Source organism: Takifugu rubripes, chromosome 1 (genome assembly GCF_901000725.2).
Source record: "Takifugu rubripes chromosome 1, fTakRub1.2, whole genome shotgun sequence".
NCBI classification, from domain to species: Eukaryota; Metazoa; Chordata; class Actinopteri; order Tetraodontiformes; family Tetraodontidae; genus Takifugu; species Takifugu rubripes.
In genome coordinates this window covers 8809665-8826005 of record NC_042285.1, presented here as the reverse complement: position 1 = coordinate 8826005, position 16341 = coordinate 8809665, and the positions used below count along the sequence as shown (strand labels likewise).

The window sequence follows — 16341 nt, the reverse complement described above, 5'->3', positions numbered from 1 at the left end:
GTTTGCCTCCTGTTGGATAAACTAATGACTGGGAACAACTATTACTGACAACCAAGCCACAGAGAATAATTAGGCCTGTGAAATGATTTTTCTCAAATGATGAGAATTTTGAATCTGATTACTAACAGGATCACTGTTGATTTAGCATGCCGATTCAAGTTTAAATATTTGGTATTTATCGTTCTGGGAATATAAAGATGAATGTCAAACAGATAGACATATTTATTTATTTGTCATTTCACTTTGTTTATGCTCCATCTCCTCTTTAGTGTGTTAAATTTGACAGAGGACTTTTCACAGTAAGTGCTCACATTTACTGTTAAGTAGGAGTTTTGGTGCTTTACACCGCTGCTATTTTCTTAAATAACCTTTTTTATAATCTGGCTCTACTAATCTGCTCCATAGCAGTTCTGTTGTATGATGTCAGAGGAATGTCTTCATCTCCAACCTGGAATAACAGCAGAGCAACTGTGAAACCAGCCCAAATGTGTCCAAGTGTCACCTCATAAAACCCTGTACTTGGTGTTTTATTGTATTGTTGCATTAATGTTGATGCCAGTTCCAGCACCTACTTTTATAACAGTGAGAGTGTGTGAAGTTGAGGGCATCTGAGGTGTAGAAGGAACACACAGTGTGTGTGCGCGCACGTATCTGTATGTGTGTGGTCTGAATATGGGTCTATGTTTTGAAATTTGTGCTGCGCATGATGCCATTCGGATGAAAGTACATGCAGACCCCCATCAGCATTTGAACTGCTTGCACTTGTACAACATGTGTGTCACTCCCCCCTCTATGAACATATGAATAGGAACAATAAAGCAGGGGATCAAAGCCATTGATCCCTCTGTGAACTTAAAGGCAAACACGAGAGGCACAATGTGAGATGAATCAGATAAAAAGCATGACAGGATTTCCGCTGCAGGCCGTGGGCAGAGTATTTTGTTTTAAGGGGTGGGGGGGTGTAACGTCTGTATCAGCAAGCCCATGATATGATGAAATAAATGCCTAACCTGTGCCATGACGCGACCATTCCCATGTTTCTCTGATTTCTTTTGCTTACAGAACACAGGAAATTACATAAAATTGACCGATAAAAGTTCATCAACAAAGATTACAACAATAAATTCATGATTTTAGAATAGAATTGGCGCCATATTTTAAATAAAGTGACTTCCAAAGTAGTCTATCTGATTAGGTGGTGTAGTCCAACATATAAAGAAGCAGAGCAAAGCACTGAAATTAGATGACAATTCAAACAATATCAGACGAATAACTGAATAGCCCAGTACATTTTTAACACAGTTCTCTAACCAGCCATTGCATACAGCATATCTCGTTCTCTCACTTGCTTTTTATCTCCCTTTCCTTCCCTCCCTCTCTCTGTTTCTCTCTCTCTCTCTCTCTCTCTCTCTCTCTCTCACTCACTCACCTACCTGCACACAGCAATTAGAAATCAGCACTAGGAATAAGTGGTAGAAAGTGAGTGAGTGAGTGAGTGAGTGAGCACTACATTTAAAATGTAAAAGCTTGACTGATTAGACAGTGCACAGACATAAAGGCCAACATATAAAGGAACAAACATTGTGCAGAGTTTGTAGGTATCGTAGCAGATAAGACCAACTGCTGGCATAAACAGTGTGAACCACTCACTCACTTTCTACCGCTTCTTCCTCCACTAAGGGTCGCAGGGGGACTGGAGCCTATCCCAGCACAATGGGCGGAGGCAGGGTACACCCTGGACTGGACACCAGTCAATTGCAGGGCTAACACATATAGACAAACAACCATTATCTCTCACACTCACACCTACAGGCAATTTAGAGTTTCCAATTAGCCTAATCCCCAATCATGCATGACTTTGGACTGTGGGAGGAAGCCGGAGTACCTGGAGAGAACCCACGCAAGCACAGGGAGAACATGCAAACTCCACACAGAAAGTCCCCAGCCTCAGTCCCAACCGGGGATTGAATCCAGGGCCTTCTTGCTGTGAGGCAACAGTGCTAACCACCACACCACCGTGTCGCCCCAGTGTGAACCAGCAATGCACAATTAGTAGCCATCTTGAAGATCAGTTCACATACCAACTGTGCAAAATTTGTTTTTAAAGGTTCTTCACAACTCACAAGCAGATACTACTGAATATATGTATAAAAGAAAACAAAGCAAAAAAAAAAATTAGATTATGAAGACTTCGGTGCTCCAAATGTGAATTTGTGTTCTGGACTTGCTGCTAATTAACTGTCACAAGGACCTGGATATTGATTTCATCCAAAATGGTGGACATTTAGCAGTGCTTTTTCAGTCTAAGTCGAAATATTTGTCACAGCATATTTGGGAATGATTACAAGGCTTTTTAGCTTGAGTAGCATCAGATGTTTGCGATCTAAAATGTTCGTAAATGCAGCTCAGCGATAACTTATGATTGGGAGATAGGTGAAGATCGAGGCAACAGACCAAAACACAATAACAACATAAAATCCCCACATAAGCACTGTTTACCGGATGACACTTGTATATAGAAATCAGAATATGGCTGGACTACAGTTGTCATTGATATATGTATTTGAAATGAACATCCATCCATCCATCCATCCATCCTCTACCGCTTATCCGGGGTCGGGTTGTGGGGGCAGCAGCCTAAGAAGATAAGCCCAGACTTCCCTCTTCCCAGCTACTTCTTCCAGCTCATCCGGGGGGATCCCCAGGCGTTCCCAGGCCAGTCAAGAGACATAGTCTCTTCAACGTGTCCTGGGTCTTCCCGGGGGTCTCCTATCAAAGGGACACGCCCTGAACACCTCACCAGGGAGGCGTCCAGGGGGCATCCTAACTAGGTGCTCAAGCCACCTCATCTGGCTCTTTTCAGCGCGGAGGAGCAGCGGCTCTACTCCGAGCTCCTCCCGGATGGCAGAGCTTCTCACCCTATCTCTAAGGGAGAGCCCAGCCACCCTACGGAGGAAGCTCATTTCGGCCACTTGTACCCGTGATCTTGTTCTTTTGGTCACTACCCAGCTCATGACCATAGGTGAGGGTAGGAACGAAGATCGACTGGTAAATCGAGAGCTTCGCCTTTCGGCTCAGCTCTCTCTTCACCACTACGGACCGGTGCAGAGTCCGCATTACTGCGGATGCCGCACCGATCCACCTGTCGATCTCCTCCTCCATTCATGCCTCACTCGTAACAAGATCCCGAGGTACTTGAACTCCTCCACTTGGGGCAGGATCTCCTCCTTGACCCAGAGAAGGCACTCCACCTTTTTCCGGTTGAGAACCATGGCCTCGGATTTGGAGGTGCTGATTTTCATCCCAGCTGCTTCACATGCGGCGGCGGACCGATCTAATGATCGTTGGAGGTCACAGGCTGATGGCGCCAACAGGACCACATCATCTGCAAAAAGCAGAGACCCGATCCTGAGGTCACCAAACTGGACCCCATCAACACCATGACTGCACCTAGAAATTCTGTCCATAAAAATTCTGAACAGAATCGGTGGCAAAGGGCAGCCCTGGCGGAGACCAACCCTCACTGGAAACGAGTTTGACTTACTGCCAGCAATGCGGACCAAACTCTGACACCGATTGTACAGGGAGCGGACGGCCCGTATCAGCGGGCCCGACACCCCATACTCTCGGAGAACCCCCCACAGGACCCCCCGAGGGACACGGTCGAATGCCACAAAACACATGTGGACTGGTTGGGCAAACGCCCATGCACCCTCAAAGACCCTGCTGAGGGTGTAGAGCTGGTCCACTGTTCCACGCCCAGGACGAAAACCACATTGCTCCTCCTGAATCCGAGGTTCGACTATCCGGCGGACCCTCCTCTCCAGTACCCCTGAATAGACCTTACCAGGGAGGCTGAGGAGTGTGATCCCCATATAGTTGGAACACACCCTCCGGCCCCTCTTCTTAAAAAGAGGGACTACCACCCCAGTCTGCCAATCCAGGGGCACCGCCCCCGATGCCCACCCGATGTTGCAGAGTCGAGTCAGCCACGACAGCCCTACAACATCCAGAGCCTTAAGGAACTCTGGGCGGATCTCATTCACCCCCGGGGCCTTGCCACCAAGGAGCTTTTTGACTACCTCGGCAACTTCAGCCCCGGAGATATGAGAGCCTATCCTCAGGTCCCCAGGCCCTGCTTCCTCATTGGAAGGCGTGTTTGTGGGATTGAGGAGGTCCTCAAAGTATTCCTTCCACCAATCCACAACATCCCGAGTTGAGGTCAGCAGCACACCATCACCACTATACACAGCGTTGACAGTGCACTGCTTCCCCTTCCTTAGATGCCAGATGGTGGTCCAGAACCTTTTCGAGGCCGTCCGAAAGCCGTTCTCCATGGCCTCACTGAACTCTTCCCATGCCCGGATCTTTGCCTCGTAGCTGCACTCCGGTACCTATCTGCTGCCTCTGGAGTCCCACAGGCCAGTAAGGCCCAATAGGACTCCTTCTTCAGCCTGACGGCATCCCTCACCACTGGTGTCCACCAGCGGGTTCGGGCATTGCCGCCACGACAGGCACCAACCACCTTGCGGCCACAGCACCGGTCAGCCACCTCAACAATGGAGGCACGGAACATGGTCCACTCAGACTCAATGTCCCCCGCCTCCCCCGGGACATGGTCAAAGCTCTCCCGGAGGTGTGAGTTGAAGCTCCTTCTGACAGGAGACTCTGCCAGGCGTTCCCAGCAGACCCTCACAATACGTTTGGGGTCTGCCGGGTCTGTCCGGCATCCCCCCCCCACCATTGGAGCCAACTCACCACCAGGTGGTAATCAGTTCACAGCTCCGCCCCTCTCTTCACCCGAGGGTCCAGAACATGCGGCCGCAAATCCGATGACACAATCACATAGTCGATCATCGAGCGGCCTAAGGCGTCCTGGTGCCAAGTGCACATGTGGACGCCTTTATGCCCGAACAAGGTGTTTGTTACGGACAATCTAAGATGAGCACAGAAGTCCAATAACAAAACACCATTCGGGTTCAGATCAGGGGGGCCGTTCTTCCCAATCACACCTCTCCAGGTCACACTGTCATTGCCAACGTGAGCATTGAAGTCACCCAGGAGGACGAGGGAGCCCCAAGAAGGAGCACTCCCCAGCACTCCCTCTAAGGACTCCAAAAAGGGTGGATACGCTGAACTGCTGTTTGGGCCATAGGTACAAACAACAGTCAGGATCCGTCCCCCCACCCGAAGGCGAAGGGAGGCTACCCTCTCATCCACCGTGGTAAACTCCAATATACAGGCACTGAGCTGGGGAGCAACCAGAATTGCCACCCCTGCCCGTTGCCTCTCACCATCGGCAACTCCAGAGTGGTAGAGAGTCCAACCCCTCTCGAGAAGACTGGTTCCAGAGCCCTTGCTGTGTGTTGAGGTAAGGCCGACTATATCTAGTCGGAACTTCTCAACCTCGCGCACCAGCTCAGGCTCCTTTCCCACCAGAGAGGTGACATGTTGCCTTTTCGGGCTGTGCCCGGCCGGACTCCATGGGCAGAGGTCCGGCCACCAGGCGCTCACCAACGTGCCCCACCCCCAGGCCTTGCTCCAGGAGGGGGCCCTGGTGACCCGCATCCGGGCAAGGGAAACGTAGGACCTATGTTGTTTTCCATCATTAGGGGGTCCTGGGCTACGCTTTGTCTGATCCCTCACCTAGGACCTGTTTGCCATGGGTAGCCCTACCAGGGGCATAAAGCCAGAGAAAACGGAGCTCCTAGGATCATTGGGACATGCAAACCCCTCCACCACGATAAGGTGGTAGCCCAGGAGGGGTTGAAATGAACATGGTTCCTTAATGTCTGCTGACATATCAGGACTATTGTATTATTACTTTACATACATGGCCCACATATAGCTCCTTTAAATGTTTAAAATGATGGAGTGCAGTCAGTAGGGGTGCCGATGTGTCCGTCAGAAAAGCAGGCCTAATGTGGTCGTATGAGAATCGGCGAGCGTTAAAACTGTGACATCAACTGTCCTGCATGTTTCCTTTTAAGAGCAATGGTTTACAGAAGTACAAAACACATCAAATCACTTAAACTGTCAAGCAGTTTATATAGAACCCATACTGGTAATTTTAGAAGGTGATGACATCAGTTACTGGCGAATGCTTTTAAAAGTAGCAGAGAGAAAAAGTGAACTTGCCTGTGAAATCAGCCTTCTTTTAATGATGGGGCAGGATTAAAATGCTGGACTTCTGTGTCGGCCTCAGGGCTTTTGTGTTGCATGGTATTCTTATGGGAGCAATGACTTCATATCAAGCAAGGGCTTGTGAATTAGGAACCCAGATGTGCTGTCAAGATGTTCTTATTGAAGTTCTTTTTTAATAGTAGGTTTTGACTGTGTTATCCACGAACACACTCATTTCAGTTAAGGTTCAGCCCAGAACTAAAGGGGTTCCAGGTTGCAGGGTTTTTTTTGGCCCAGCTGCTGTTATGGAAATGGTTTCTGTTGTTTATTTGGAGTTGTGAAGGAAAGTGAAGCGTCATTGACTGTAACTCAAGGCTTAAAACCATGTTTGTCTGCCTTCTCCTCTTAAAAGTCTGGAATGTGGTGTCCATTTGTCCTCAAGTTACTTCACTGATCAACGATCTCTGTGTGGCATCACTGCACTACCAGGCACACGTACACCCCTACTTAACATGAGAACTTGTTAAAGAATACTTCAAGATCTTTAGAAACAATTATTTTCTTATCTGAGTAAAGTTCTGCTCCTTGTTCTGTTGATCATTGTGATTCTGGTTAGCTCAGCATCCAAAGAGTGTGGGGAAACCACAGAATCCACCTCAGCGATGTGATGGGAACTCTTGTTGAGAAATGGAAAAATATGATTTAGACACACAAATGAAATGTATAAAATATCTTTTAAATGCTATGAAATGCACAAAGAAGTGCTCGTGGCTTGTGAGGTCATGAGGGCAATGTTAACACGAGGAGTATTCCAAGGCCAACTCTACACCAAACACGGTTTTAAAAGCAGTTTTGGCCAAATCTTGTGAAAATGAATGGTTATAGGATTCATGTGTTGTCACCTCATGGATGAACCCATAAAAGTAACCAGTTTTCCTTGTCAAACTCTTGAGTCAAGATCTTTTTACAGTGTGTTTTCCTGTTGGTGTCCATTCCTTTACAAACAGGATGGAGGAGCGGCCATTTTTCACATGGGATCTCAAAGCAGTTTAACAATATCAGGGCTAGTATTTTAAGTGACTGCTGCTGAAGTGCTCTAGACAAACTGGTGCCCTAATGCAGAATGAGGAGCTGTGATGTTAATCTCTGTATATCCCTTTCACTGTGTTTCCGCACTTATGTTAAGTTGTTGCTGCTTAAGCAGTCATGATGCGGCGTGATTAGTGGCAGCCCACCAGGGTCGCATTAAAGCCACTCTCTGTGTTTACGATATATTGCTTTACCTCCTGCTTTCAGCTTGGATAATGTTTCTGACAAGATGATTGTGCTACAACAGCATTCACACACAGCTGCTGAAGCATTTATGATGGAAAACCTGCACCAGACATCAGGCCCCCGACACCTTCCCCCCCCCCCCCCCCCCCCCCACCCCTGCGTAATTTCACCGTATGACACGATGTTTGGGTTGTGTAAGCTGTCTATTGTATCGAGATGAAAGGGCTCGCGAAGCTTGTCTGGTTTGTCGCAGTGCTCCCAGTCACACATTGGCATTCCCACCGGCTCTCCAGCCCTCACCAGTAATTACAGATGCTCGCTCTGGATGTCTGATTTACATACTGTGTCATATTTGGATGAGGCAAACCTTTTATCTTATGCCTTGTGTTCTGTCTCTTGTCTGTCTGTTTTCTGCTCCAAAACACACACACGCACACACACACACATGCACACACACGCACACACACACACACACACACACACACACACACACACAGACAGCTGTTTGATGGAGAAGCAAAGGCCTTTGAGCAGGTGACCACAGCATATTTTTACCTGCCAGTGCCATGATTGTGTACAAGATAATCAGCAGCATGTCAGCTGTGGAAAAGAAAGTTTGTCATATTCAAACATAATTTATCCATTGGCACTTTGATGTTTTATCTCACAAATGACAATGACTGACAGCAGAGTTTGGTGAGCTGAAACAAGGGGAGAATGACGTGAGCGTCAAAGATGAACAGATTGTGAGGATATCTTCTTGAGAACTTACTGAGGACCTGATGTGCTGCAGTTCAATACTAAACATCCTCTTCTCTCTGCCTGTAGCCAGATGAGCTGACCAACGCTCTGGAGATCAGTAACATCGTGTTTACCAGCCTCTTCGCTCTGGAGATGCTGCTGAAGGTGTTGGTCTATGGGCCCTTTGGCTACATCAAGAATCCCTATAATATCTTTGATGGCATCATTGTGGTCATCAGGTAAGCTCCAGGGTCACTTGTATAGTTATGCTGCATAAATGTCATCACAAACTGATCTACACTGGTTGATTTATTTCGTTTCTTTTCAATGTTCACTGGTACAAACATACTGTATTTTCTATTTCCGGTACTTTGGCCAAAATACACATCAAACAAGTGGACCAATTAGCTTTTGGGGTCCATGATGAGTGTTGTCTAATTGAGGCAATGGGAAAGGGGTTTGTTACTTTGTAGCCATAGAGCCATACTGTAGGCCGAATACTTGTTGTCTAAAGTTGATTATCCTTTGCTCAGCGAAAGTCAAAATGAACCAGTTTTCCTGTGTCTTCTTTGTGGACAGCGTATGGGAGATCGTGGGGCAGCAGGGTGGCGGTCTGTCTGTACTCCGGACCTTCCGGCTGATGCGCGTGCTGAAGCTGGTCCGTTTCATGCCGGCTCTACAGAGACAGCTGGTGGTGCTGATGAAGACCATGGATAACGTGGCCACCTTTTGCATGCTTCTCATGCTCTTCATCTTCATCTTCAGGTACGGCGCCATGCACACATCGATCGACAAATCAGTTTGGCGGTCTGGTTCTTTTCACGTGTGGAAGAATTACCTCAAAGAAAGCTGAGAAATTGAAAAGAATCAGATCATTGAGCATGAAACACAATCTGACACTACAATTAAAAGCGTAAAAGTGTCTACTGCAAGTAATTTGAAAGATGGATGAAGATGGAGCTGTGAAAAGGTCAAAACACATATAGCAGATGGTCTCTCCCACCTTCATCTTATTGCAGAAATTCAGTAACATAAGATGAGTTTCAAGTTAGAAACCAAGGCCGTTCTAAATAACAATTCCTGTCCTGATTTTAACAGTTCCATGTGTAAGATTGTCCTGTTCCTGTTCAAAAGTCCATCTGTGAGCAAGACGCAAGGTTCTGGCTGTCTTTAGGTTGGACTGATCAAGGAAAATTCTTGCTCTTATTTATTCAATTTGCTTTCCTAAACTAGAGTACAAAAGCAATTTTGTTATTTTTAAAGCAATGCTTACTTCATCTTTTTGTAAAGCAAAGGAAAACAAAAAATCTAAACCTGCTATCACAAGACCAATCCCTGAGCTCTAGTTTAGCTAGAGTTCAACATTGACTGCAGTGTCGGTACTCCAAAGGGACAAATACACCCCTCATCTCCTGTAGCTACAACCAGGCACAAGGGATGGAGGCCAAAACTGTGTGGAGATGCTAAACATGTGACCTGTGATGAATGAGCTGTAGCGAATCAGGAATGTACACAAATCCAGTAGTATACTGACACTGTTACAAAGTAAATGTTAATGTCTGCTGTCGTGGTTGAAAAAGTATTGTTTTAATATTTTTCTTTTTCTAAATAAAATCGTTGAACCGACTTTTGCTGTCGGTGTTGTTTGAATGAGTATGTGTATCGCGTTGCACTGGTTTGTCACAGTAATGGATGGTATCGCTCTCCATGGTGCTGAACTGAACCTGGCCTCTGTCCCAGTGCATCCAGTCCCCTCTTGCTATAACAAAAGGCTGTTTTTTTCCGACAGTGGTAGTCAAATAATGGCATTGCTTATCCCGTTTTCCCGTGGTGCAGCATGTTTTGTCACAGAATATTTATAGTTTTCCGAGGACACGGAGTATGGTTTTGTAATGTATGCTTTTAAAGTATTTATATTCAGAATGGAACAGTACAAAATTAATTCACGTAAAATATTTTCCCTCCATCGTCTTTTTTTTTTTGTTCTTTTCAGTATCCTTGGAATGCATCTGTTTGGATGTAGATTTGGTTCTGAGAGGGATGGAGATACCCTTCCAGACAGGAAGAACTTTGACTCTCTTCTCTGGGCCATAGTCACTGTCTTCCAGGTCAGCAGAATGTCACTATATAATAACCTTTCTTACCATGCAGTAGTATTCATTTTTATCTTATCCTTACAGTTGACTTTAGATCTCCTGAAAAATAGTATTGTACATAGTAATAATAATCTGCCAGTTTCATAGGTAGGTAATGTTAGTTACAACCTATGTAACTAACATTAGAAGAGCTAGCTTGACTCATTTAGCAAGTAGTTTTGAAATAAACTGAGCGTTATGGTTGTCTAGTCAAGCTCGGCTAATGAACTCAGTCATTACCGACACTCTTTACCGAATTAGTTCATTTCTCTGCTCTATCCTCCAGATCCTAACCCAGGAAGACTGGAACAAGGTGTTATATAATGGTATGGCCTCCACCTCTCCCGTAGCTGCCCTCTACTTCATCGCCCTTATGACCTTTGGCAACTATGTCCTCTTCAACCTGTTGGTGGCTATCTTGGTCGAGGGTTTCCAGACCGAGGTAGGATGGCACAGGGCCCAAAAAGGAAAGTCATTAAAAACAGATGCAATGCAACCACTAAAAGAAACCTACTTCTTATGGATTATTTTTCCAGGTCTCAACACAAATGTCCACTGTAGGTTTTTGAATTATTCTTTATTCCAGGAATTTAAAAAAAAGTGATTGTTATTTTAGTGCAGGTACTCGTAACATTAGATGATACTTATGCCCACACTTACATAACAAATGCAGTGAACATTAACCCGAACCTTTTCCTTGCACTCTCTGCAGTGGGTTGCGTGAGGACACGATGTTGCATGTTCCCTTTTGTTGTCCTCATCAATTCACCATCAGCCTCCTCTACTCCCACTCTTTCCTACACTTTCTCAGCAGCCTTCCTTGTTATTATTGCGCTACTTGTTTGCCACTGCAGACATATCATTAAACTCCGCTCACGGCATCGTCAGTCTCACACTGGGGTATCTTTTTATTCACAATGAAAACAAAAGCGACACTATCTGAGATGTTCGGGTGACACCCAGAGGTCGATAAGAGGGAGAAATGGCACAGACATGATTGAAAAGCAGTGGATAAATGGTTGATTCACTTTGAGGCATCTTATGAAAGCATTTTCAGACTGACAGCTTGTGGCCAGATGACAAAAGAACAGATGGTAGAAGTCTTTTAGGAATTTACTTGTCTTTTTTAAGTGCAGAAGCCACCTATTCTTTCATCTCTGGCGTTCTTAAAATGAGGAGCGAGACCAGACAATGGGTGGCAGGGAGAGAGGCTGACAGCCTCATTAAATATGGATTAATTGGAAAATGTCTCTCCAGCTACTGTGCTGATCTGTGATACACATATAAAGTGAAGAAGTGAAAGGAATCACCCTCCGGAAGGGAAACACTTGACCAAACCACCCTAGGAGACTTAACAGAACAATAATGGAGGTTCTATTTAATGGCCAGGTGTTTCAATATACATAATATAACACTTTTTCACTTATTTTTGTGGGTGTAGTTGAGATAAAATATGTTCAAATGTAAGGTGAAAGGATCTTGGACCCACTTCAATAAAAGAGATGCTACCATGTTGAATACTAATTTTATCACATATGTGGATGAATATAGCTCTTTGTTAACAAATTCACAGCTAAAATGTGATGATACGTTGTTTCCTTTTTTTTCTGGTCCTCCTTTTTCCAGATTTGTTATATAAAAGTATCCACTGACCCTTTAGTTGATAATTCATCCTCTGCAAAATCAGTAGCATTAGCTGAATTGGAGTTCAAATCCATCTTTACACAATTAAGCAGCCTTTGTTTAACTACCACCACTTCAGGAAGCTCTACAAAGAGAAGAAGGAGCTCACTCACACAAAACACATGCAGGAATACCTTACACCTATTAGCGTGTGTGCTGTTGTCTTCCTCTGCTTATTTCTGTCATCCCATAGCTATCAGCTCAAATCTCCTCCCTCGCCTTTTCAACTTAACATCCTTCACTGCAAACACCGAGTTTATTTTCGTCAGCCAAACTTTCCTTGGGTGAGGGTTGCTAGGTAACGGGTGCATGAAAGACGTGAGTCGAGCCAGGAGAGATGTATGGCTCTGGAAGCGAGACAAAAATAGCCAGAAACCAAAAATTGGATTTCTCTTTCATAAAATGCTAATGATAAAGGGGTTAATCCTCCTCATCTTTAGATATTTACTGAGCTCTTTCACAGTCACTGTTGTCAGATTTCACCTTTCTCTTTCTCCTTTCTGTCATCTCTCTGTCAAGATGTGAGAGTGGGATGAGCTACTGCAGAGAGTTCAACAAGTCATTTGGCTTCTCTATATTTAACACCCGTTGTCACGCAGCCGATTACAAGCAAACACACCTGTAACGATGGGAAGTCAGTATCAGCAGTGCGCTACTACTTAGCTATGAACAATATCTGCAAGTAAATAGTATGACTTGAAGTAATATTGCTTTGGATATTAGCATTGATAGGAGGATATCATGTACATAAGGCTATACTGTATATACCACAATATGTTTTTTTATATATTTACTGGCACTTATAAATTGTTTCCATAATTGGAGTGCAATCTGACTCCTTTCTATATAACTGGCCTTGAGGAAGGACAAGGGAATTAAATCCTATGGCTAACCTCAACAATCTAGAGAGAGATGGGAATAAAAACACATCAAAAAAAGGTGGTGGTTACAACCTTTGAAACTTGGCTCAGGCTAAATAAGGATATCGATATCTTCTCTAACAAGATCATTAACAAGGTCGTTAACAAGAACAAGAGAAAGCTTCATAAATTCTTGAGGGAGTTTCCTCCTCTTGTGTGAACCAACTGTGTTTGCGGCACCACTTTTTTGCTTGTTTGTTGAGTTTGCTATTCTCATGGAAAAACAACACAGATGTTTCCCCAGAGTAGCCACACTGGGCCTTCTGATCAGCATTTACAAATTTAAAATGCTTTTTCTACACAAGGATCACATCATGCTGCAGTTTACACTCAAAACTGACAGTTAAGGTCATCAACACAGTTCAGAACAATCAGTCAGTTCAGTACAGTACCTTAGGCCTACATGATATTACAGTCTACATTGCAATAATCTTACTCCTTTCAACTGTCCATCCAATTTATCATGCTATTATTTTATTAAACTCAAGTGTGAGACCTTTTTTTTCTGCGCTCTGCACCTGCAGAGGAAAGTTTCCATGGTGAGAATAGCTACTGTATGTCCTGAACAACACATGTCGTCAATAAATTTACATGTGAAGACCATTTCCATTACCACCTTCCAGTCATGAACCCCACCTGATGGTAAAACCATGGATGTGCCTCCTCATCTCAAATGTTTGCCATCCTAATTTTTCAACTGGTTGAAGATGCTGAGACATGTGCAGCTGATGCGCAGTATGGCAACAGTTGCTGCCAAATGCTCTGTTGCATGGTACAGGTTGAAATGTGATAACAGGCTCCTTTAACTGTGCCCTTTTGTCCACTGCTGTTGTCTTCCACCTCCTTTTCCTGTGAATGCCTCCCTCTCCTGTCCGGCTGCACCGAAACACTTCCGCTATAGGAAATGTCCAAGCGGGAGGACTTGCATGCCCAGCTGAGCCTCATTCAGCTGCCTGTAGACACAGGGGTATGTAACGTGCTGCAGCTCTGCTGTACCCCCTTCCCTATTTTAACCAACTCTTTCTTATCCTCCCCCTGTTCTTCCTCTCCCCCCATTCCCCCAGAGGCTTTACAAGAATGTGACACAAGGCTCAGCACAGAAAGGAGGTTCCCTTTGGGTCAATTTTTTCCCATATTAAAGATAACTAAAATGTTAAGTAACAATTTGTTGAAAACAACACAAAGGCACATGGAAATCTGGGAAAATGAATATAAGGAAATTATTTTTACAAATCCTCTAGCGTGGCAATGTGTCGTATCGGCGTAAAGTCCTCAAACTCGCTTCCTGCATGAAGCCCAGCAGCTGAATCAGAGTTAAGGAGAGACACCAACATGTGTTAACATTTGCATTTTTTTGCTGTGTTGTCTGTGGCTTTGCTTTTGTGTTTGTTCTAATTTTTTTTTTTAAAAAGCAGACTCTACATCAAACCTCAGTTTGAAAGTTCTCCTCATGCTAGCTCCCCTGTCCTCCTCTCAGCCAGATAAGTCCTTCTAAACTAGAAGATGAGAGTTAATAAGAGGGGTAGGATCAGATCTAAGGCGAGACCAGCAAACTCTGTAAGATGAGGACTTAGAAGGAGGAATTACTGTTAGTCTTGTCTTTTGTTTTCAATTAAATCAGTCTATCTCTTAAATCTAAGGATCTCAGGAATAAAAATATTGTTAATAGAGCAGCTTTGGGGGGGGGGGGTGAGCTTGAAATGGAGATTTGAGTAGGTTCTGCTGATCTTAGTCATTAAACCTACTTAATTTTTTTTTACAGTGTGTGTGTGTGTGTATATACAGTATACACACACACACACACACACACACACACACATAGATGTCTATGCACAGAGATGTACATGCATATCTGCATTTATTTCTCCTCACAGGACCTCTCTGTATGACACCTATGCCCAGGGGTATACAACACGTTCTAATATTACAATGGAACTATTGTTTTATTTTATTTTACTTTTCCGTAAAGTGTGGTTAGATCAGTGTTTCACTCAGGATATTTTAGAAAAGACTTTCAACCCATAATTTTACTGTGAATGCTGGTTTAACATTTAACACAAAGGTTTAAGTCAACTGTTGTTTTTAACCTAATATCACTGATCAAACCTTCACCTAATTTCATAGTTAGTTTCATAGATCACTGCCAGAGACAGAACATAGCTTCATATGTTGATTTCCATTCCACCGTTCCTTATTCTGTCATTTATAGATAAGAAATGTTATTTTGCAGAAGAGGTAACCAATACTGCTCTGGGCTAATGAGAACTTCACCTCTGGTGGGATCCTTTAATAATGGACGCACAATTGCTATTAGCTTTTACTTCCCATCAGTCTCCTTGGTTACCTCCATTTTGAAGCAATGCGATTAGGATCCCCTGTGAGCTGCTGGCTTATTATTGTTTGGATATCTGGGCTGTCTGGCCCATCTCCTGCTCTCTCTCTCTGTCCACACCAAGGTGGCACTAAGTAAACATGACCCAAGGAAGATGCTGCACTGCCCTGTGAGAATTCCCCTCTTGCTGCTCTTGGCTGAATCCCCCCCCACCCCCCCACACACACACACACACACACAGCCTTACATATAACCATCTCCCAGCTGACATAGGAATTAATGTCTGAAAAACAGAATTTCTCAGGAATTATATGTATTCATGGGAAAAATTTTATTAAAAAAAGAAAGCAAGAAGTAGGAGGAAAACAGAAAAAAAGGTGGAAACCATAAAGGATTAGAGTTAAGCTGGATTAAACTCCTTCAGTTCGATGCAGTTTGACTGGCTCTGCCTCAGCAGCCAGATGACTCATGAAAGGGCAGGTCAACTCATTCTTTTGACACAATAAGTAAAGCTGTCTTAAGCTGCCACATATATCAACATTTAATACTGCTACTAAATGCAGTTTTGAGGACATCATGCTGCATGCTAATAACACGATTGGTCATTATATTCAAAACTTTTGTATGCAATGATAAACACAAATGGAGAGATAATGGAGATACAAACATTTAAACCAAATAAGTGTATTATAAAGTTGAAACAAAATATAATTTTGGATTTTTTTCTTGAAGTCCTTCAAGAAAAAAATCGAATAAGTCCAGTTGACGCAGAGGTCTTATTTGGATAACTATGACCTGGATGATTGGGAATCTTCACAGAGATTTTGGACGATGGTGACCTTTGTATAAAGCCATCAAATCAAAAGTACAATGTGCTACATAAGCTTATAACCTTCACATAGAGGTTAGCAATAGTTGGGAAAGAATCTTTGAATACTGAACAGAATTGACCAGCTAAAGTTCAGGCAAGGCTAGGGGTTGTCCTGCTGTCCCCTTTACCCATTCTATATGTTCCCTCGCTGCAAAAGCTATAATGTCTGTGTAAATTCTCAGTCATCCAGGTCATTGTATCCAAGGTAGTTTTCTCTGTCAACTGGACTGGGTTTCTTCTCTTGAAGACGTTTCGCCTTCT

General features: G+C 44.1%; 1 protein-coding gene across 1 annotated transcript in view; it reads left to right on the top strand.

The window, feature by feature from the left end:
* Window positions 1-16341, top strand: part of cacna1g (calcium channel, voltage-dependent, T type, alpha 1G subunit) — a 161689-nt gene that overhangs the window by 97310 nt on the left and 48038 nt on the right. Inside the window, exons 11-14 of the mRNA XM_029835891.1 lie at window positions 8227-8378; window positions 8719-8904; window positions 10133-10247; window positions 10561-10716. Coding sequence (XP_029691751.1) covers window positions 8227-8378; window positions 8719-8904; window positions 10133-10247; window positions 10561-10716 — 609 coding nt within the window. The remainder of the gene's footprint in view (window positions 1-8226; window positions 8379-8718; window positions 8905-10132; window positions 10248-10560; window positions 10717-16341) is intronic.